Source organism: Lithobates pipiens, unplaced genomic scaffold (assembly GCF_037356315.1).
Source record: "Lithobates pipiens isolate NorthernLeopardFrog02 unplaced genomic scaffold, aLitPip1_a1.2 Scaffold_19, whole genome shotgun sequence".
In the NCBI taxonomy this organism is placed as follows: domain Eukaryota; kingdom Metazoa; phylum Chordata; class Amphibia; order Anura; family Ranidae; genus Lithobates; species Lithobates pipiens.
This window is the reverse complement of record NW_027507764.1, coordinates 487,129,098-487,153,857: the sequence shown is the minus strand read 5'-3', so window position 1 is coordinate 487,153,857 and position 24,760 is coordinate 487,129,098. Positions and strand designations below refer to the sequence as shown.

Below are 24,760 nucleotides of genomic sequence, written 5' to 3'. Positions count from 1 at the left end.
CTATTCGTCTGACACTCTTCCCACCAGATCCTTGAGAACTGCAGAAGAATTCCCTCTATCGAGCGAGTCCCCCACTCATAAGGAGGCTTCAGTATCTTGTAAGTTTTTCCCTCCAAGACCTCTTTTGTCCCTGGGGTTAACCCTGAGGATTACCTTTTGCACCTGACGGTGGAAGCCATCGTGACTGCCTGGAGGCTGATGCCCCTGGCACAGAAGGAGCTTTGAAAAGAAAATACATTTACTAATTTTCCTAAATGGAAAAAGGGGTACTTTTTCCACTAGAACTTCTTTGGATGTATTATTCAATACATCCCAAATAACTGTTTCACCGCAAAAAGGAAGACTAGCCAGGAGCTTCTGCATGGTGCTTAGCGAAGGGCGCAAGGCCTGAAGGAAAGAATCTCTCATAGCAACTATTGCAAACATAAAGCTGCCTCCTGGACCTGTTTAAACTGGTCTCTCAACAATTAAGCAATTACTGTCAGCGCAGGCTGAGACACTCAATCTGCCAGAGATAAAAGTGTTTTTTTTTTTTAATAGGAACCCCAACTTTTTATCCCTTGGATCCCTAAGCATTTGAGCATTGTCTACCAGACAAGTCAAACTTATTCACAGAGGATATAGCAGTATTAATTGCTGGTATGCCCTACTTAGTGAATTCCCTCCATCATAGGATAAAGTGGGAAAATAATGCTCATCTGGGTGATCCTCTCAGATATAAAAAAAAAAAATAAAAAAAAATAAAAAAACTTTTCTGACAATGATTGGAGAGGAAAAGGCATGCACAGCTTGAGGAGGCTTTAGTGAACCCAAACACTCAGTTAAGGGTACATAAATGTGGAGCGGATCATTCAGCAAGAAATTGCACCATCAATCTTAAGATTGAAACAGCTGAATCTCCTGCATTTGACACCAGAAGAGGAGTCATCAGCCCCACCATGGTCCCCTGAGGGAATTTGTCTTTTCCTGCCCCTAGTTCCTCAGTTTGAGGGTCCTGGGTAATGGAGGAGAACCTGTCGCATTTTAACCCCTACTGGGATGCTATTAAAGTCGCTAAACTGTATCTGAATTAAAGTTGCTAAACTTTAAAAAAAAATAAAAAACTATCATAGCTGAGGAAAAGTTTTTTCTTTTAGTAAAATAAACAGGGGCTGCAGTGTTGAAAACAGTTGCACACATTTCATGGCCCCGATGCTCACTCTGATCAGCCACCCCCTCTCAGGAGAGGATGCCATTTGTATAGAGGAGTAGGCTTTCCAGAGCTTGAGGAAGACCCTTTTAGCTCTTTTTTTGGGGGTGTTTCAACCCTGCCCTTTTGACCTTAGCCCAATGGACAAAGCAGAGGTACTACCAGAAGAAATCAACTGCTTGAGCAATAGTCCAGCCACTGCCGCTGCCATTAATGCTCAGCCTGATGCAAATAGTAAATGTGTCAAATAGGAAATGTCTGTGTCACCAAACCTCTTTCATTTTAGCTCGTGTCCCTCTATCAGCTTGCAGCGGGGGAGAAAAAAAAATGGAGCTTTTAAAAAGCACATTACCCTGCTGGTCTTTGGAGGACGCCAATGCTGCGCTAAGCCTTGCCCCCCTCCTCTTTAAAAGAATAAAATAAATAAATAGGATTTTTGTACTCACCCTAAAATCCTTTTCTCTGAAGTTCACTGACTGACACAGCTCCATTAATCTTGACCATAGGGTTGTTACCTTCAGGAGAGGATTGGCAGAACATGTGATACATGTGAAAAAACAGAACTTTACAGTTCCGCCCAGGGGGTGGACCCACCAGTAACATCCCCCCAGCCTGCTTCCTGCAGCTCAGTACGTCAACAAGCAGTATAACATAAAATAGGAGGGGAGGGTGCTCTGTCAGTCAGTGAACTTCAGAGAAAAGGATTGTACAGTGAGTACAAAAATCCTATTTTCTCTGAAGTTCACTGACTGACACAGCTCCATTAATCTTGACCATAGGGATGTCCCCAAGCAGTGTCATAATGAAGGGTGGGAACAGCATTAAAAAATAAATAAATAAATAAATAAAAAAAACTTCACCCACAACCAGAAGTGCTCCTTAACAAGGGAGTCACCACCTTATCTATTCGCATCAGAACTTGTGGTCAACAATGCAACAGTGCATTATACTCAAAATTAACTGTATATTCTTTAAACAGAAAAGGGAGTGCAGAATTACAACATTACACGGCCGCCTGCAAAACTTTGCGGCCAAAGCAGGCATCAGACGATGCGCTTACATCCACTTTGTAGAATTTGGTAAAAATGTGAACAGATGACCAAGTCGCCGCCTTACCACTAGAGCAACTGTCATTCGATGTTGGAAGCCCAAGAGGCCCCAATTGCCCTGGTGGAATGGGCCGTGACAGGAAAGGGGAGCACCTGCCCCTTCAAGGTGTAGGCCTGTACCACAATCTGTCTGATCCACCTGGAAATGGTGGCCGACGAGACCGACATACTTCTTTTCGGACCAGCTACCGAAACAGAGAGTCTGACTTCCGAAAGGGAGCCGTGGCAGACAAGCATATCCTTAGAGCCCTGTCCCATCCAGGGAATAAAGGGCCACCTCTTTAGGATGTGTCGGTTTAGGACACACAGATGGTAACACAATGTCTTCATTGATGTGAAATGCCAAACCCACTTTCGGCAGAAAAGAAGGTTGCTGACGCAACACTACCTTATCCTGGTGGATAACCAGGTAGGGCGACTTGCAAGGCAAAGCTGTCCGTTCCAAAACCCTCCTGGCCGAAGTAATGTCCTCTAGAATGACCACTTTCTGAGAAAGAGTCAACAAGGGAATTTTTCTGATGATCTTCAACGGTGGTTTCTGAAGCGCCGATAGCACCAGGTTCAGATCCCACAAGGGTAAAGGTGGACACACCGGAGGGACTACATGCCGGACCCCTTCAATAAAAGTGCTCACTTGAGAGTGAGACGCCCGGGGTCGTTGGAAAAAAACAGCCAGGCTGATATTTGTCCCTCATGGTGCTTAAGACCAATTTCTGGTCTACTCCTCGCTGTAGGGAGAGCAGGATCCTGGAAACTGAATAGGTGCGCGGACGCCACCCCATCTGCTCACACAGAGATGTAGGCCTTCCAGGTATGACAGTATATCTTCCGAGAAGAAGATTTCTGTGCCCTCAACATAGTTGAAATCACTGAGTCAGACAGGCCCTGGTTCCTTAGTACCTGGTTCTCAACAGTCATGCCATTAAAACCAGCGATGGTAAAGCAGGATGGAGAATCGGACCTTGACACAGAAGGTCCTCTCGCAACGGCAGTCGCCAGGGAACCTTAGCAACCAGGTGTACTGGGTCGGCACGCCAGGGACGGCGAGGCCAATCTGGGGCAATCAGTATTACTGGAACCCCCTCGGCCTCCACTCTGCGGAGCAGACGTGGTAGTAGCTTTAGCGGAGGAAAAGTGTAGATCAGTCGGTACTGATCCTATGGAGCCACCAGTGTGATTGACGTGTCTGTCCAAGGATCTCTTATCCTGGATACGAATCTTGGCCCCTTCCAATTGAGATGGGAGGCCAGAAGATCCATGTCTGGTGTGCCCCACTACAGGCACAGTAGCCTGAACATCTCTGGATGCAACGCCCATTCTCCTGGGCCCAGCATCTGGTGACTTAGGTAGTCCTCCTGCCAGTTTTCTACTCCCGGGGTGTAAATGGCCGACAAGGCCGGTACCTGTCGCTCTATCCACTGAAGGATGTGAGAGACCTCCCGTGCTGCAGCCAAGCTTCTTGTTCCTCCTTGATGTTTGACATATGCCACCGCCGTGGCGTTGTCTGACCGGATCCTGATCGGACGCCCTTGTAGTCTCATTGACCATGTGGAGAGGCAAAGCCTGATTGCTCGGAGTTCGAACACATTGAACTGCAACTTGGATTCCTCATCCGACCAGAGGCCCTGGGTTGACTGCACCCACACAGACGGGGGTAGCCTGCTGCTTCTCCAATTCATGGTGCAAAAGTTTTGCCCATTCAGTAAGTGTCTGCGACACAAGTGCTGTGGTCAGTACTGGTCGTATTGCTGACCCCCCAACTGTAAACAAGGAATGGGCCACTGCCTCAGCCTTCCTGCCCGTGGGGTCCTTAAACACAGGAGTCCCCTCTACAGGGATTGTGGTTACTTATTTAAGCTGGATACTGGGGGGTCCACGACCGGAAGAGCCGACCATTATTTAAGAAGGCTCTCCTCAAAGGGGTAATGCACCGCCATGCTTTTTGGGACCGAAAAGGTCCATTGCGGTCGCCCCCATTTCTGTATCTGAACTTATCGAAATAAGTCAGATATGGAAACACCATAAGTGCACAGGCTGGCTTATGGGACCCAAAGGGGACCACTACTTCAGCAGAGGATCCTGCTGTATCCTGAATCTTCAGAGTATCACGCACAGCTGTGATAAGTGCTCCAACTAACACTTTTCTTGCGCGGACCCGGACTCATGCTCACTGTCCGATTGGTCCTGGTCAGCATCATCTGAAGCAACAAAGCAGGGGCCACCAGTCTCAGCAGGGCCCGAGTCTGCATCAGAGTTCGAGGTCTCCCCGGGGCAGGGACCACTTTCTACCACCTTGCACCCGCACAACGCCTCCACCCTGGCAACAAACATTTTCAGGACCGCCGACAAAGCGTCCATAGGCACTGCACTGTTTGCAGACGAGCCGATTGCAATTACAGGGAGTTAGGGGGAAGAAACATCAGTTTCTGAAGCCATGCTGACCCACACTGTCTGCCACCCTTGGGGACAGTCCCACCCTCCTAGCTGCTGCAGACTGAGGGGCCCCCACCGCAGGACTCACCACCCTGACAGAGTTCTGCGCTGTTCAGCTACTAGTGCCCTGTGTCAGCTCCCAGGTGTCCCGAGTGAAAAAAAAAAAATGCGCTGTTCTGAGCAGCAGGGACAAGCGCGGAGCACAAAAACCGTGCTGGGCTACAACAAAATGGCCACCGGCCATCCAGTGTAAGGGACATTATCACAGGAAAAATGGCCGCCAAACTACAGTAAAATGGCTCCTGACCATGCTTCCCACTGAGGCACACCAAACATGGCCGACAAACAACTGTACACGGGGAAAGACAGTGAAAATGGCGGCAGAACAGCGCTATGGCGATCAGCATGTGCAGACCTCCAGACACCCAGAGGGGAGACCACAGACACCCAGGAACACAGCCACTCAGCGCAGCCCCCCCATCCAGGTGAGAGCTCCCTGGAGAACCCCTGGCTATAGGAACACACACCGCTCAGCAGCCCATCTGCAGCATCCCCCACAGAGGGGAGATAGAAACAGGGAGAGAAGAGAGGGAGGAGAGTGACCCCTGAATCGACCTCCCAGGGAATGCCCAGCTGCTCAACCTCGCCAAGGCAGGGAGAGCTGTACTTAACATCCGGACGAGCTCGGGACATCCCATCACAGACCCACTCCCAAAGAGTACGGGGTGCCTGCTGGCCACACGGCACACTGTGATGCAGACATCAGTAGCCCAGTCATATGTGTGCCCAGGAGCGTCGCGCTCACCGGCCGCCCCTGGATCCTGAGGGGCATGTTGTGGCCGACCCAGCGCGTAGCTATGGTCTGCACACGCTCGATGGCCAGGCTGAGGAAACTGCATAGATAAGGGTATCCAGCCTGTCACCGAGCCGGCTGTTGATAGTAGATCACAGGATCCAAAATCTTGCGCAAGAGACAAACTTCTGCAAAAAAATCCCAGGACCCATGGGCCCGCATGGTTCCTAGGTCCATCTCCTTCACTAGGCAGAAAAAAACTGAGCTGCAGGAAGCAGGCTGAGGGGATGTCACTGGAGGGACCACTCCCTGGGCGGAACTGTAAAGTTCTGTTTTTTCACATGTATAACATGTTCTGCCAAGTCCTCTCCTGAAGGTGGCGTAACAACCCTATGGTCAAGATTAATGGAGCTGTGTCAGTCAGTGAACGAAAGAGAAAAAAAGCTTTTCTGCGCAGGCCTCTGGTCCGATGGGATCGTTCTGTGTGGGAGAAATGGCGAGGAGGGGACCTGGAAGCCGCCACCGAGTAGGAGCAGTGTGCTGAATTTTTTTTTGTTTTTTTTTGCTCTCTCCCAACGCTTACCTCGAGGAGAGTGGGAGAGTACAGCCCAGGTGGGGGGTGTCTGGAGAAGAGGAAAACCCCCCCAGACTTCCTGGAGGTCTGCCTGCTGAAGAAAAAGAAGCCTGCTGCTTCGGACACAGCGTGATCTCTTGAGAAAGCACGAGAAGGTATTTGCGCTATACAGCCCCCAGTGGTGACACTTAGGCATGACAACATTTACTAATTAAAGGAGACATTTCATTAGAAAATGCAAAGATTTCTTAGAAAAATCCACTTACCTTTCCTACCGCAGGGTTTTCAGTGGTAAAAAACAACAGACCCAATCTTCAGCCTTCACGGTGGGCTCTGTTAACAAACCTTCAGGAACCGGGGACCCTCGGGGAACCCACAATCCTGGACCTGTAAAAAAGCACCCCGCCAGTAAAACTTTATGGCCTTAATACCAAAAGTACTGTATTCTGGGGTCCAGCTCTCTAAAAAGAGAAGCGTTACAGGTATAAACCTTGTTTCTTTGGATACGAGGCCCGAGTACCATTCAATTCGGCCTAAAAGACACTTTGAATGGATCCGGCTGCATAGCTAGCCCCAGCAAGGATTGCTCCAGTGGAGCTCAGCACAGCACATCTCCACTCGTGACCAACACCTTAGACACTGGTGAAAAAACTGAGATACTACCGGAAGGGGAGGGGTTATATAGGGATGCAACTTCCTGTTTAGGGTGTACCAGTGTCCAGCACCTGAAGGTGGACTATAACCCACATAGTAATTACTATAGCATCTGTGTCCCATGAAGTACGGATAAAGAAATTCAATTTGAATAATTGGTTACCAACACCATTTCCTTAACCCTTTCATGACCAGAATTTTTTGAAGTATAGATGCGCAGACCAAGTTTAACAGCATCAGTATGTATCAGTTACCTTGACAAAAACTGATAATCATTTTTCAATTTGGCATTGGGCCTGAGGACTAGAAGCATATACACTTGCACATTAGTTTCTTTTCTGCAAGATTAATGGATGTTCTCACAGCAATAGGCATTTTTCATGTGGACTTCAAAAAGGAATATTGCGCTCACAAAATGATTTGTAAATAATAAGATTAAGAGGCGATTAGCCACAGGGATACCTAGTTGAAGTTCGGGTCTTTGATTGCTGATGACAGTTTTGTTTCTGTGTCTGTCTATTCTTCGAAGCAGGAATTTTGCTCCTTTTAATTACAGAGGTCTTTACATTTTCCTTCTCACTTTCAAAGTCACTCTCAGTTGTGGGGTCAGTGTCTCTCTTGGGTTTTATAGGAGTTTCCGGTTTGGGTCGTGGAGCCTGTAAATAAAAGAAATACATTAAAAACTGCCACTTCAAAGCTGAACTCCAAGAATTCAGTCACTTGTGCTGTATTATGTCCAACAAGGGGCACGCAAGCTTCTGGACTTTCCTTTTTTAACCACTTGAATACCTGCCACTTTCAGCATCTTCCTGCCCAGGCCAATTTTCAGCTTTCAGCGCTGTCGCACTTTGACCGACAATTGTGCTGTCATGCAACACTGTACCCATATGAATTTTTTTTCATTTTTTTCCCACATATAGAGCAGTGGCGGTATTTGATCACAACTGGGTTTTTTATTTTTTACTAAACAAATGCAAAAAAATATAAAAAATTACACTACCGATCGCCGTGCTGTGTGCCCCCGGGGGTGCGCACGAGTGGCTTGTTCTGCTGGACATCCTATGACATCCAGTCAGAGTGGGAGAGCCACCTCACAGCCATCATTTTGCTATAGGCCGGGATGTGGTTAATTTACAATTGACATGTTTACTGAGTGCCAGGAACAGCGTGCTTGCTATACTTCGTGTTCCAGCACTGGACATTCTGGTCTCAGCTGCTGCAGTTGCAGTCACACACAGCTGTTGTGCCAGCCCCTTAATCCTTCCTGACCAATCACAGAATGCTCTGTATTATGTGAACTCATTCAAAAAATACAAGCCTTCTGTGAACAGACAGTGGAGAGGAGGGTCGGGTAGAGCTGTTGCTGTGTAAGTCCCATATCTCCTGTCAGAGCGCGGGGAGCGCTGTAAAAATTGCACTCACAGAGCTCCGTAAAACCGTCAGCTGTAGATAATAGAGATAAGTCCACAAGGTGGTATGCCAGTACATTTTACAAAGTATCCAAAATCCTAGAGTTCAGCTTGAACATTACAAAATGAGCCACAACCAAGGTAAGAAGTCAAAAACCTTCAGAAGTTCCGATATCTGCTCCTCCAACTTCTTAATCCTCATTTCACGCAGAATGTTGGTGGAATCATGATGTTTGGTGGACTCTTGGTCTGATGAGGTCGTAGCATCTATACATCTACTTAAGTGCCCTGAACTGAGGCCAACAGGCCTCTGCCGATACTGCGATAAAACCTGATCGATTCGAGGTGTTATGACAGGACCACTTGTTGAGCTCTGGTGATAAAATAAATGTGCAGTGTTTAAATCATTTAGCAATGGGACATTTAAAATTTTATTTTTAGCCCTATAAAATTAAATATATTTCCTTTAAATAATGCTCTGTGTCAAACGCATTTAATGTCTATTTTCCTAAACAATAAAGAGTAGCAATACTAAAGGCCCAGTACACACAAATGCCTAACCAAGGGCTGTAAGACAGTATTTTATTTAAAAAGATGTATGAGAATTTTTTCTGAATCATACTTACCTAGGTGGATGCAACATCAGTCCGATGCTGCATTTGTCTCTGCCAGCTCTAAGACTGAGACCTGAGCAATCAAAACCTGCTGATCGCTCAGTTCTCAGCAGAGCAGAGAGCCGGTGGCTGTCAGTCACCGCTCTCTGCTCTGCCTCTCCTCGCTCCCTGGAGCACTGGGTTGTTGAGGGGGGCGGGAGCACCCGGCTCAGGCTCTCAGTGGCTTGCTGAGAGGCTGAGCCGGGTGCCAGTCCAGACATGTGGGTGGGTCCCGACCATATGGTTGTGATCCTTCCTGAGCCTGGAAGGAAACAGATCACAGGAGTGCAGAATGATCTGCACTCCTGTGTTTCTCTGGAAAAGTACAACCAAATGAGCTTTGGCTGTACTTCTCCTTTAATAGCCCTTTATGAATACAGATAAGTGTTGTAGCTTACCAGTCCAGGTGGTGACTGCAGTGGTTTCTTTTTTCAGTATAAGAACATTTTTTAACAAGCCCTTCCAATTTTGTAATTACTAATACAGTGTCCTTGTCACTTCCTGTTAACTGAACGGAAAGCGCAAGCAATATTATCTTCCTTTTGTAAACTATCTCTTCACCCTCTTGTAATGGAGAAGAAAGGAACACATTTTTGAAGTCCAGTCTGAATGAAAACCATGGCTCTCTCTCTTGCCAGAAATACAGTGGGGTGAGTGTAGCCACAGGGCAGGAATTGTGTTATTCACAGGACAGCAAGGTAAAAGTAAAAAAATCCAGAAAAAAGGAAACTAGAGCAGCCACCTTTAGTTTAGATATACGTTAATAGTTTATGCCACCATCAACACACTATTGATTAGGCTTTCAATTATTACATACAGCATCAATCTTATCAGTTTGAGTCTGCACCATTAACAAAAAGAGTGCAAGCCTCAAATCTGAGAGCCAGAAAAAAGCAAAAAACAAAGCTAGGACATTGCCCTGAACAACTATTTTGATGCTTACTAACATTTTCTAATCTTCATTAGACAATAAACAATGGCAAACGTGGTACCTTTAATTCTTTGCTGCCAGGATCATTATCACAGGTGATCAAATATTCCAGGAAGTCAAGATTGGGAACATCTAAAGACTCTACATCAAACCCAAGAACAGGCTCGCCTGATCTACCAACACCATCCAGAGCTTTTAACTGTGCCAGGTTTCCAAGAACCACATTTCGGTATCCTAAAGACAAAAATAATAGTTTTTGGAATGAGAGTTTAGACAATTTAGGACAATCTCTAAATTACATATAATGACCACAGTGCTAAAATCCAATGGATTTACAATCAAAAAATAGCAGGAATAGAATTATAGATTTTCCAAAAATTCGATCATTAAAAAAGGAAGCAGTTTGCAGCATCTCCTTTAACACCCCGTTTTTATTCATCATGGCTAATTATTATTGTTATTATAATTATAAAGGATTTATATAGTGTCGACCGTTTACGCAGCACTTTATAACATTAGGGCAGACCGTACAATTAATATACAATTCAATACGGGGGGGGAATCAGCTAATGAGACTAAACAACTAGAATGTTCCTACATTAAGATGCCCATGGAAAAAGATGACAAGTTTAGCCGTTTTCAGGCAGGTCAGGCAACAAATTAATGTTGTAAAGCGCAGCGTAAACTGTTGGAGCTATATAAATCCTGAATCCTTTAGTCATGTGTAGCCATATAAAACACAGGCAAACCATAGTGCTCTCTGCTAATAACATTTAACACAACTCAACTCAGGGATCAATAATGAGTTGAACAGAGAAAAACATTCTGAATGGCGGCACCTCACACCTGTTACGTTACGCTCTCTAATGAGCTTCTTCAGCAGGTTAGAGAGCGTAACGTGTACAGGTGTGAAGTGCCACCATTCAGGAAGTTTTTTTCCATTCTCATCATTATTGATGATATGAATGTTTCATATTCGTGAGTATTTTATCCCCGAGTTAAGTTGTATTAAATGTTATTAGCAGATAGCACTATGGTTTGCCTTTGTTTTGTATTGCTACACATGACTGAATGAGATCCCAGGAGGAGGTCTGAGCTGTCTAGGTGCACTGTGATGAGGATTCATGTTCCCGAGGTACCCTGAGAGATAATTTCACCAGGCGTGTGTCACTCTGTAATGGGGTCCATATCATGAGAACCTGGGAGGGGGTCTGTCTTGTCCAGGAACACCAGGAGGAGGAAGGGTTTCCCCGAGGCATACTGAGAGATATTACTACAGGCTTGTGTGACTCTGTAGTGGGGTCTACAATGGGAGGTCAGCGGGCATTCAAGCTAGAGGTGGTGGTCACGGAAGTCATTGGATATCCATGAACTGTCACTGAAAGTTGCACTATGGTGGAATTTTGACAATATTTGGACTTGATTTATGAGCTTTTGGTTGAGCTACAACTATATATATATATTATATTTTGTTTATTACCTATTGTGAGTCTCAAGTAGATACACTCTAAGTGGTGTGGGCAGCAATCACGTCAAGCCTATTAGTAGGCTATTATATTGATTATTTTATTTTTATTTTCACAGTCACATTGTTTATTGCGCTGATTATATATATTTTTTCACTAAATAGCAGATTATGTTGTTGATTGGTCTTTGTCTTTCAAATAGACCTCATAAACACAGAGCTCCAGACAGCTTATAAATTTAACAAAGTGTCAGATATATTTACCTTTGCAATGGAACCATGGGGAATGCAACAGTCCCCTCCAAAGACGTGTTTTTCCAAAAAAAAAAAAAAAAACATTAGGAGGAGCTTACTTGTGACATCATTATGCACACCAGAGTCAGGCAGCCATTTTTCGATGTCTCATGCTGGTTGATCACTATCCATGCGAGTATTTTTTTTTAAAAACTTGGACTTTATTTATTTGATACTGGGCCATGGAGTTTATGCCCGTTACCTCTAAATTACATATCACAGAGTTTGACGTGCAGAGCTGCCGGAGTCCTAGGAGAGATGCTGGAGCAATCTATTGGGACAGGCTGCTGATGATACATCCCAGGCTGCTGAACCTGGGTTTATTACATCTGTGCTAGACTGAACTCCTATAGTTTAGAGGTCTGATCTTTCTGGCAAGGAGTTTGTACACTTGGTGGTGGAGAACTTTTGAAAGAGATTTTGTGTATTTGGATCTTTCACAGCACCAGTTTTGGGACATTCTATGAATTATTGGACTTATTATTCAGTATATTTATTAGGTTATTGCGAAATTGCATTTTTATTCATCCACATATGCTATATGGATTTAGAGTTTATGATGTTGAATTTGGAGTTCTGAATTGATACATTTTGGTCACATGATTATAATTTTTTTTTTTTTTACATATTTAACCACTTGCAGACCGGACCAATTTGCTGGTCAAAGACCAGACCCCTTTTTGCGATTCGGCACTGCGTCACTTTAACTGACAATTGCGCGGTCGTGCGATGTGGCTCCCAAACAAAATTGACGTCCTTTTTTTACCACAAATAGAGCTTTCTTTTGGTGGTATTTGATCACCCCTACGGTTTTTCTTTTTTGCGCTATAGCCAAAAATAGAGCGACAATTTTGAAAAAAACACATTATTTTTTACTTTTTGTTATAATAAATATCCCCCAAAAATATATAAAAAAACATTTTTTTCCCTCAGTTTAGGCCGATACGTATTCTTCTACATATTTTTGGTAAAAAAAATAAATAAAAAAAAATATATAAAAATCGCAATAAGTGATTATTGATTGGTTTGCGCAAAAGTTATAGCGTTTACAAAATAGGGATAGTTTTATAGCATTTTTATTAATAATTTTTTATTTATTTTTTTTTTTTTTACTAGTAATGGCGGCGATCAGCGATTTTTATTGTGACTGCGACATTGTGGGGGACCCATGGGACATTTTTGACACATTTTTGGGACCATTGTCATTTATACAGTAATCACTACTATATAAATGCAGTGATTCCTGTGTAAATGACACTGGCAGTGAAAGGGTTAACCAGTGGGTGGCAGTGTAGGGGTTAAGTGTTCCTAGGGGTGTGTTACTAACTGTGGGGGGGGGGTTGGGCTTTCATTTAGTGAACACTGATCTCTGCTCCAATCACATGGAGCAGAGATCAGCGTCACTAGTTGCTAGGCAGAATGGAGAAATGTTGTTTACACAGCATTTCCTCCATTTGGCCGCTCCATGAGACGATCGCGGGGTTGCCCGCGGCGATCTAGTCCGCGGGTCCCGCGACCGGACTCACGGGGGTCCCGACCAGTGCGGGAGCGCGCCGCCGGCGGCACGCTCCCGATGGCAGGGTGGCATTGAATATTGGACGTACCTGTACGCCAATATGCCTGCCCGTGCCATTCTGCCGACGTACATTGTCGTGCGCTGGTCGGGAAGTGGTTAATCTTTATTGCATGATAAATCTGTTACACAAAATGCACATATTGATTTCATTTACATTTTATTTGTATTGCTGGATGATTGCACATAGCAAAATGTTTTCATAAATTACATTTAAAGAGACAGCACACCCAATTAATAATTTAATCCATTTACTAAAACAAGTTGCTGAGGCCATCTCAAGTAGCTCATCATCTACCTTCAACCACTAATTAGTCTGTATTAGTGTAACTGTCTGTGACAGTGTAACAAGTTTTTGCTGTAATAATGTAGCTAACAAAAGAAAAAAATATTATACTGGTTACCTGCTACAAAACAAACATGGTTGCCTTTGCCATCCTGCTGCAATGTAAGGTGAGCTAAAAACTGTAACCCCACCATACTCTGTAGTACATGGTCCATGCTATTAATGCAGTTGCTATGGAGATAAAGGTGGCTAAGCTTGTGATTCCATCCATGGAGCGGTATTAAACCTGGAAAACAGGGACAAGACACCAAATACACATGAAATCCGGCTAGAACGTAGGTGAGATTTATATTCAGCTGTGATTTACTATGGCGGTAACCTGGGTTCAAGTTGGGCTGCTACAATCCTTTCATTGTAAAACAAACCGATTATTGAGTGACACAAAGCAAAAAACAAGGCTGTGCTGTAATTTACATCCATTACAAAAAAATATATATATATTTTAGTAATCAAGTCTAATTGGTGCAGTAATGATTAGGAGGAGCACCGAATGGAAATCTTGGTGCTGAAACCGAAAATGCAGGGTAGACTTGGCCAAAAAATTTAAATGACAGTTTAAAAAAAATATAGTACAATTTTATATATAAAAATGTATACATTTGACTTTTTAATTAACATCATGAAATTAAATGAATATGAATTTATTGGTCAGCCTGTATTGGTGCAAGAAAAGCTCAAGAAAAATGCATCTCTTTAAATTCTATGTATGTTTTCACACTGGTCCATTGTGCTTCCTTTGTGGTGTTAAAAATGTTGTCTAATGAAAACATTATATTATCACCCTACAGCAACTATAAAGATAAATGGGTCTCCCTCCTTGCCCTTTGAGATGGAAAATGGGACTAGACAGGGGTGCCCTCTGTCCCCCCTTTTATTTGTATTATCGTTAGAGCCATTACTTTCTACAATTCGAAATAACCCGGAAATTACAGGAATTTAAGTGGGGAAAGAGGTACATAAATTGGCTGCCTTTGCAGACGACGTATTGTTCTATATTAGCAACCCTAAGAACACATTACCCAAGTTAAATAAGGCCCTGGAATATTATGGGGAATTGTCGAATTTTAAAATTAACCAAATAAAATCTGAAATTTTGAACATCAACCTTAGTAAACAAGAAGTACAACAGATCCAAAAAGAATGCAAATATACATGGAGTAAAGAGTTGAAATATTTTAGGTATAAAACTGGCAAATTCCTTAAAGAAGATATATCAACTAAATTACATCCCACTATTAAACGAAATTAAAAAAGAACTTAGAAGACTTGGTAATAGTCCATTATCATGGCTGGGATGAATAAACGCATTAAAGATGTTTATCCTCCCAAAGATCTTGTACAAATTCCAAATGATGCCGATCGAAATCCCTGCTGGTTATTTTTCAAAGTTGAAATCCTTATTGCTTAAATTTATATGGAAGAATAAAAAACCAAGGATTTCCTATTCAGTATTAAAACAGGGAAAAAAGCGAGGGGGGCTTGCAGTCCCGGATATATACAACTATTACAAGGCAATAGTGCTGTCTAGAATTGTCGAATGGGTGGGCGAGACAGGAAATGAGAAAAGGTGGATACACCTAGAATACACATATAGTAAGGCACATTTAGATAAAATAGTATGGAACCCTCCAAAATTTAGGGTTTTGGATGCGAACACAAATGAGCTGACATGAATAGCATTAAAAATGTGGGATGGGGTTTATAAAAAATCAAATGGGCACTTTAATTCACCGTTTATAGCACTGAAGGAAAATGAGTTTTTTCCCCGGGGAAAAAGGAAATAGGAGGTAATTGGATAAAAAAAAGAAAAAATACAAATAAAAGATATTATGAAAGAAGGGAAACTCATAACACTTAGGGAATTAGCACATAAGGGCTTAATGGTAATGTGCGAATGGCAGTATCTCCAGCTGGCCCATTTTATTGGAAGCTTACCTCAACCAATAAGATCTGGAGAGGAGCTGACCATGTTGGAGCGACTCTGTACAACAGACAACTCTAAAGGAATTGTATCCAGGATGTATGGACTGTTGATGTCGGTGGGAGAGCTGGAGACCCCGCCATATATCAAAAAGTGGGAAAAGGAATTAGGAACACAGAGGGATAAAGACACCATAAGCAAAATATTAAGATTAACACATTGTTCGGCAATAGACAGTAAAACAGCCTAAATGAACTAGAAGTGCCTAACTAGATGGTACAACACGCCGGATAAGACTGCAAAATACCAACAGGGAAGATCGGCAGAATGTTGGAGGGGCTGTAAAACCACAGGAACAATGGCACATCTATGGTGGGGATGCCCAAAAATCAAAATCTATTGGGGAAAGATCTTGCAAAAGATAAGAGAAATAACTAAAATAAGCGTGAAGGTGGATCCTTGGATTGTACTTTTCCACGGAACAAAGAGTAACGAAAAACAATATCAGAAACTATCATCCCACACCTCCTTGCGAAGAAACTGATTCCCAAAAAGTGGCAGGAGGTGGAAAGTCCAACGATGTGGGAGTGGGTAGATGCAGTTGAAGAGGTATACAAGATGGAAAAGTTGAGTAGTGGAGAAGATAATAAAAAAATGGAAATGTTGGAAAGATTTTAAGAAGGATTGGAGTTATGCAGATTATTTAAGACCATAATAGACCAATATGGGAGGAGGATAAGAGGAGATGGGAAAACGCTGACATTTAGCTTGGGAAAGGAGGGGGGGGGGATGGGTAATGGGAATGGGAATAATAAAGAGGCGTATGATGAATAAAAGATATGAATTTAATAAGGGAAAAATATTTAATTTAATTGTTATTGATATTGATAATTTCTGATATATAATGAGATGCTACAATGATGTGAAGACGAAATGAGACAGTGATAAACGGAAAGTTGATTTATGTCCCTCTGGAGAATTCGCTGTAGTGGCAAAAAAAAAAAAAGTTTCTAATGCATTTTTTTTAACTGACCAAAAAAACGCACCTCCCCATTGAAATGCACTGAGAACACAGCAAGAACGCATCCATGCTACTTTTTTTTTTTAACCAAGAATTTTTATTGTATGTTTTAAACAGCATACAGAGTAGAAATGCAATAAAAAGGGGCAAGAATATCAAATTGAGGAAGCGCAGGAACCATTTCATCTCGAGTGATTTGCTCCCTTCTCTCTCTTAACCACTTGCTTACTGGGAACTTAAACCCCCCTCCTGCCCAGACCAATTTTCAGCTTTCAGCACTGATGCGCTTTGAATGACAATTATGCAGTCATACAACACTGTACCCAAATGAAATTTTTATCATTTTTTTCCCACAAATAGAGCTTTCTTTTGGTGGTATTTAATTACAGCTGAGAGTTTTATTTTTTGCTAAACAAAAAAAGATGCAAAATAAAAAATCATGTTTAATAGTTTGTTATAAAATTTTGCAAACAGGTCATTTTTCTCCTTCATTGAAATGCGCTGATGAGGCGGCACTGGTGGGCAGTGATAGGCACAGTTAAGGCGGCACTAATAGGCACAGGTAAGGTGGCACCGATAGGCACAGATAAGGCAGTACTGATGGGGCACAGATAAGGCAGCACTCATGGGCACAGATAAGATGGCACTGATAGGTGGCATGGATGGGTGTCATTAACCACTACAATACAGGGCACTTTCACCCCCTTCCTTCCCAGCCCAATTTTCAGCTTTCAGCGCTCTAGCGCTTTCAGTGACAATTGCGCGGTCATGCTACACTGTACCCAAATGAAATTGTTATCATTTTGTTCGCACAAATAGAGCTTTATTTTGGTGTTATTTATTCACGACTCCGTTTTTTTTTTTTTTTTGCGATATAAGCGCAAAAATAGCGGAAATTTGGAAAAAAAACAATATTTTATTTTTTCTATTTGAAAAGAAATCCAATAAAATCAAATTTTGTCATAAATTTAAGCCAAAATGTATTCTGCTACATGTTTTTGGTAAAAAAAATTCCGTTAAGTGTATAATAATTGGTTTGTGTGATCACGGACATATGTACGCAAATGATCATGTACATATGTGTGCAGGTGATCACGTACATATGTGTGCAGATAATCATTGGGACATGTGATTTTAGTGGGACATATGTGGGGGACATGTTTTTATTATTAGGGACATGTGTTTTTATTATTTGGGGACATGTATGTTTTGGGGACATGTGTGTTTTGAGGACATATGTGGGGACTGTGTTTTTACTGTGTTGTGTGTTGACACTACACTGATGATCAGTGAGTAAAAAGCTGTAAAAAGCAGCCCATACTCACTGATCATCAGCCGGCTGCAGCGTTCTGCTCTCCTCTCCTCAGCGGTGACTTCCGTGTGAGGAGAGGAGAGCCGATTGCCTAGCAACCGGCTGTTTGTTTACATCACATGACGGCCGTGATTGGACACGGCCGTCATGTGATCAGGAGGGCCAATCACAGAGCCCTCCTGCCGATCTGAGATGTGCCGTGTCCGGGTGACACGAGCACATCGGGATCGCGCCGCTGCGCGAGCGCGCGCGATCCCGCTACTCCTGAAGGACGTTCCTGAACGGCCTGTCAGGAATAGACGGCTCCCACCCGGCCGTATATATGCATTGGCCGGGTGGGAAGTGGTTAAGGGGCACTGATAGGTACCACTGATAGATGGGACTGATGGGCACTGATAGGTGGCACTGCTGGGCACTGGTAGATGACACTGATGGGCACGGATATGTGGCACTGAGGTGCAGCACTGTTGTTGAGGCAGATTGTGGGCACTGATAGGTGGCACTGTGGGCACTGATGGGTGGCACTTTAATATTTAGGTGGCACTGGCAGGGGGCAGGTGGGCACTGATGAGCTGCCCATGATTGGGACTGAAGTCCCTCTCACGGCCGCCGGTGATCGGCTTTTTTTTTCCTCCTCACGCTTTCAGCGCGAGGAGGAAAAATAGCCGATTGCCGGCTCTGTTGTGTCACATGATCAGCTGTCATTGGCTGACAGCTGATCACGTGGTAAGGGGTCGGGATCAACCCCTTGCTCCGATCCGTGATCAGGCAAGTCTCAGACTCGCTGATTACAGAGCGCATCGCGCGTGCCCCTCAGGGGGCGCGCAGGCCGCTCGTGCACGGGACGATGTCAATAGACGTAGTCCTGGCAAAGCAGGTCCACGCTGTAGCCGTCATTCGGCTATAGCGCGGATCTCCAGTGGTTAATGCCGTTTACCTTACAGCAGTAAGGTAATAATTTAGTACACCCATGGGTGTTTTATACACTGAAGATCCACCTTCCACAGAAAGTCACAGGCCGCGTACACACGGGCGGACTGTCCGCCCAACTAGGTTCGTCAAACAGTTTGACAAACAGTCCGTTCAAAATTTGCATGAGCGGACTTGACCACACACGACGAACGAACAGTCCGCTGAAAACTTGCGCGATGACGTGAACGGCACGTACGACGGGACGAGAAATTCGGCGTCCGATACACTGCAATGCAACCTTCGCCGTGTAAATTCTTTCTGAGCATGCGCGAGACTTAGTTTGCCGAACAAGCCTACACACGAGCGGACTGTTCAAACCAAGTTTCAGCGGACAGTCTTACGGAAATTCCGAAAAACTTTGTTCGTCAGACTGTCCGCTGAAGCCCACACACGAGCGGACTGTCCGCTGAAACACTGTTCAGCGGACAAAGTTGGACGAACAGTCCGCCCGTGTGTACGCGGCCACAGAGTTATTTGATGTCACTATAGAACACCTCCTACAAAAATATACAAATACAAACAAAAGTTCATTATATATTATATATATTATATATATATATATATATATATATATATATATATATATATATATATATATATATATATATATATATATATATATATATATATATATATATATATATATATATATATATATATATATATATATATAGTGCCTTGAAGAGATGTCTTTATAATCACTAAATTAAGTCCATTTGGGCTCTTTGAAGAGATAGCAGAAGGAGACCATCACCAGCACCCAATCACACTGCCTCTTAGCATCAGCACAAAAACTGTACACAGAAAGCAAAAACCACGCATGGTCAGGTCTCAGATTCCACCCTCTCCTTGGACTGATTTGCCCATCCAACAGAAATGCTCTCGTCCAGAAACCTCATCAGATGATATACATATAGATCTCAGCCCAACCTTATTTGCACAGGAGTACTCCAAATCAATAGTACGATTATCATGTATAAAAAGATGAGAGAAATTTCCTCATTGCGCAGACATCAAAAAAAGATTTTTTTATTTCATAAACCCCAATAAATATAAACTCACATTTCCTAAATACAATAAAGGCATATAGAAAGGAAAGCATCCAGCGCTTCCTACCAACAAGGCAGAACCACTCCTCGATTCACAGCTAGCACGTCACGTCACTGATCCCTCAGTCACCCAACGTTTCGTCACCATAGTGCGTCATCAGGTTAGGTTGAGATCTATATGTATATCATCTGATGAGGTTTCTGGATGAGAGTATTTCTCTCGTATGGGCAAATCAGTCCAAGGAGAGGATGGAATATGAGACCTGACCATACATGCTTTTTGCTTTCTGTGTACAGTTTTTGTGCTGATGGTAAGAGGCAGTGTGATTGGGTGCTTGTGATGGTCTCCTTCTCCTATCTCTTCAAAGAGGCCAAATGGACTTCATTTAGTGATTATAAAGACATCTCTTCAAGGCACCAATAATGAACTTTTGTTTGTATTTATTTGTATATATTTTTTTAAGCGCTACACTGAATTTTTTGAATATTTTGTATTGCATCCAACAATATTGTGGTAGCAGCTATTTAGATTTCCAGCTTTATAGTGCAACAAGTTTTCTCTTTTCTATAGAAAACCTCCACCTGATGATCCTATAGAACACCTTCACACTGCACTGTGCACTTTGGACCTTGGCGAGCATCCATTTGTGTCTTATTAGCACTATTTGCACTTTTGCTATATGGACTTATTCATTTATCTATTTATGTGATATTTATTTATTTATGTATTCACAGTTAATTTAAAACCTTTTCTAGCTATTTGCTCAACACATTTGCATGTGATTATTTTTGCTTCATTACATATGCCCTTTATTACCGTCATTTATTTTTATGGCCATTTGCACTATATTGTTATCACTGTGTTTATTTACAGTGAAGCAATTTTTATTTAATTATATTTATTTAGGAATGCAACGCCAATTACTGATCTATTTACTTTATACGGGTAGTGTTTGACTCTTAAGGTGTTTGCAGCACCTTGGTTTCTCATTTATTTCCTCACTAGCGAGGGAGTACTCATTTTTTACACATCCCCATTAGCGCCACTTTTTTTCTCCATATGCCAGAAACACCATTTTCAGCAGCTGAAATTTCGGCGCATCTCTAGTAACGATAATACACAATTAGTTCCTTATGCAAGCCATACATGGGTCAAATTGCGAACAAATTCTTTTTCAAAATCATAAGTTTTGTGATCCGATGGTGCTACCATTGATTTCGAAAATTTGACCAACCAAACCTTCAATTTCACAGCATGTTGCTACAGAAAAGAATTTTAGTGGTCGGAAATCTGCTTTTCTTTCCGGGAATTTACTTTTCTTCTTTTTTCAATTATGTTTTTCACATGATTCTCCCATCATTGATTTGAAAATAGTTTGTTTTTTTGTTTTTTTTTTTTAAAAGGGGGGGACTCTTACCCCTTAAATCATAAGTTTGAATTATCACTTGCCGAATCCACTTAGCAACAGTGGATTTCGATGCTGCCTATCCTTTCTTAGGACCATCTGGCAGAATAAATAAGACATCAGTCTTATAAATCTGAGCAGTTGTCTTTAAATAGACTTACACTGCTCTCACCACATCAAGACAATGTAGTGACTTCTCTTCCCTGGGACGTGGTTTTGGAAAAAAAAAAACAATGGCAGGACAATATCTTGGTTCAGGTTCAATATCTTTTGGCAAAAAGCCTGCATAAGGGCGTAATACCACTCTGTCCTCAAGAAAAATCAAATATGGCTCTGAAACCCTCCTTGCTGGGGATATAGCAACCAAAAATACCAACTTCCTTGTCAAAAGGACTAAGGGAATATGTTGTATCGGTTCAAATGGCTGTTTTTGTAACACAGACAAAACTAAGTTTAAGTCCCAAGGGTTCAAGGGAGGTTTGACGGGCGGATTAAGCCACATTACCCCTTGTATAAAATCCCGGACTAAAGAATGAGTAGCAAGTGGTCACTGAAATAAGACTGATAAAGCTGAGACTTGGACCTTGATAGTACTCAAGGCCAATTTAATTTCTACCCCTAATTGTAGAAAGGCAAGAATTCTGCCTATGATATATCTCCGATATCTCAGAGTGTGCTAACCCTTGGAATCACACTAGGAAACGTAAGCCCTCCAGACTCTATAATATATAGTTCTGGAAGCTGCATTAATCAGGGTAGAGATAACTGACTGGGAAAGCACATGTTTCTTCAGAATGTGGGTTTCAATAGCCAAGCCGTTAAATTTAGAGACAGTAAGGTAGGATGGCATATCGGTCTCTGTGAGAGCAGATCTGGCCATAGTGGGAGGGACCATGGGCCCTCCACTGTCATCTTTACGATTTCTGCATACCATGACCTTCTGGGCCATGCTGGTGCCACCAGAATTACTTACTTGTTTTTCCTTCCAGCTTGATCCTGCAAAAAAGTCGCGGAAGCAACTAGTTGGTTGAAATGCGTACGCTTTTCTCCAAACGAGCCACCGACTGATCTATTAGCAATAGATCGTCTAGGTACGCTATGACTGTTATGCCCTGTGCCCTTAACCTGGCTAGAGGTGGGGCCAGCACTTTGGTGAACACCCGGGGGGCTGTGGCTAGCCCAAAGGGCAGGGCTACAAACTGGAAATGCTACTGTTCTAACTCGAACCGCAGAAACTTTTGATGAGCGGGAAATATAGGGACATGCAGATATGCATCCCTGATGTCGATTGATGCCAGAAGTTCTCCTCCTAGAAGGATAGAAACTACTGACCTGATTGTCTCCATGCAAATAGAGCGGCTCTTCAGGAACCAATTTAGATTTCTTAGATTAAGAATGGGCCTGACATCTCCATTTGGTTTTGGTACCATGAAAAGATTTGAATAAAACCCCAGACAGACCTTGCTCTTTTGTGGTGATCTGTATGATCACCCTTTGTGATATTAAAATCGGTCTAGTGCCTGAAACAGAGATTGTCTCTTCTCCGGATCTTTGGAAACGCTTGACCTCAGGAAGCGAGACAGTGGAAAGTCCCGAAATCCCAGCTTGTACCCCAGCGTTACCGTGGAGATGACCCATCTGTCCTGAATTTCCCTTTTCGATACTTCTGTAAACTGCAGGAGTCTTCCCCCACCTTGGTGATGGGGGTTCACCTCTTCATGAGGCTTTAGGTTTCCGCTTTGGAAGTTTCCGACCCCAGGAATTCTTTTGAGCCTGGGTCTGACCCTGAGGTTTTCCTATAGAGTCTGACGGCGGAGGCCATTGCCACTGCCTAGAGGCGGAAGCCCTTGGCGCAGGGGAAAGAGCCCATTTAAATGAAGGGAATTTATACTTTCTTTTGACTGGCAAAAGAGTACTTTTGCCACTAGAAATTGTTTGGCTATATTTGTCCAAGTTTTCTCAAAATAGTCGCTCCCCATGAAAAAGGAACCCAGTTAGGAGGTTTTTACATGGTGCTTCAGCTGACCAGTTTTTTAACCAGGGGATTCTATGCATATTCACAAGCATAAGCGTAAGGCGAGATACCTGGTGCATAGAATCTTAAATGGCATCTATGGCAAAGCATAATGCTTTTGGTAGGGCGGCACAGTGGTGTAGTGGTTAGCACTCTCACCTAGCAGTAAGAAGGGTCGCTGGTTCAAATCCCAACCACGACTCTACCTGCCTGGAGTTTGCATGTTCTCCCTGTGCCTCCGGGTACTCTGGTTTCCTCCCACAAACCAAAGACATGCAGGTAGGTGAACTGGCTTCTGTCAAAAATTGGCCCTAGTTTATGAATGGGGACCTTGGATTGTGGGCTCCTTGAGGGTAGGGACCAATGTGAGTGTGTAATGTACAGGGATAGGGACAATTGTAGACACTCAGGTTGAACTGGATGTTATTCAACCTTACTAACTATGAAACTATGAGTTCAGCCAAATCCTGAGCTTGTTGTGCATTCATTTGCAGGAAGCTCTCTAAGGGCCTGTTTAAATTGGTCCTTTAGGGATTGGCAGACGCCTATCGCAGCAACTGCAGGCTGAGTAACGGCACCTGCCAAGGAAAAGGCAGATTTTAGCAGGGATTCCAACTTTTTATCTGTTGGATCCTTAAGCATCTGTGCATTGTCTACAGGACAATTTGGGTGACCCCATTCAGCAAAAATAAGCTGTTCTAGTAATGCATGTGCAGGAAACGCATGGAAAGGATGAGAAGGTTTTAAGGAACCCAAGGAAGAAGCTGAGCTTTCAGGAGACTTCGTTAGGGGTAGCATGAAAGTAGAACGAACCATCTCTTATAAGAGTTTGTATCAGCAACTTCTCAGACTGTGAGGCTGAAAAAGGTTCATCTACCGTCCTTTCCTCCGCAGAGGAATCATCTTTTTGCTTTTCCTCCTGATCGACTGAGGTTAACACCTCATCCTGTACCCACTGTCCCCCTTGCAAAAGTTCTGAAGTGGGGGATAGGGATCTAGCACGCTTCCTATTCATTTGAATGGAGGATGCGATTAAAGCTGATAATCTTTCTTCCAGACCCTGCAGGGAGGAGGAAAGGGCATCTTCAGTCACGTATACTGGGGCTGAGATGTGAGAAGCAGCTGCACCATCAATTTGTGCCAATGGCTCACCCTGGCTTGCCATAACTGGTAATTCAGACGAGGATGATAGCGTGGAAATGCGACTCGAGATCCTAATGCCTGGCGATGAAACCTTTAGTATCTTTTTGTTTTTTGTGGTGTCTTTTTTGGCAGGCATAGTCCTAAGTACAAAAACAGAGGCACTATACAAATTTGCATTTAATTGCTGAAAATAGTCATGACTTTTAAAGCCGCTAAAAAGTTTAGCCCGAGTGCTGGGAAAAAGAGTGTAGTTTCTGTATTAGGAATGCCAGTTTTGCAACCCATACGTGTCCCACAGCTCGTGTCCTTGTGTTGCAGGCTGCCTGTCTCTTCATCATCAGCCGAGGAGAAACTGTCACAGCTGTGGTATTTATATGTATTTAGCCTGATGTGAGTCTTCGTGGACATTCACAGCACTGTGTTTAGGCACCGCCCCCTCCAAGAAAAAATTCCGTCCTTTTTCTACTTAAAATCTTCCAGTGCCTGTGCGTGGCGTTTT

General features: G+C 43.2%; 1 protein-coding gene across 5 annotated transcripts in view; it reads right to left on the bottom strand.

Annotated features, from left to right (window-relative positions):
* The window catches only part of LRRCC1 (leucine rich repeat and coiled-coil centrosomal protein 1), a 116,022-nt gene that overhangs the window by 61,890 nt on the left and 29,372 nt on the right, over positions 1-24,760 (bottom strand). For 4 of the 5 annotated variants that reach the window (XM_077492954.1, XM_077492958.1, XM_077492957.1 and 1 more), the window contains 4 exons: positions 13,482-13,649; positions 9,807-9,979; positions 8,319-8,534; positions 7,215-7,408 (listed from right to left, as the gene is read on the bottom strand). In XM_077492954.1, the coding sequence (XP_077349080.1) occupies positions 7,215-7,408; positions 8,319-8,534; positions 9,807-9,979; positions 13,482-13,649 (751 nt within the window). The remainder of the gene's footprint in view (positions 1-7,214; positions 7,409-8,318; positions 8,535-9,806; positions 9,980-13,481; positions 13,650-24,760) is intronic. The other variant, XM_077492955.1, reaches the window with a different exon arrangement.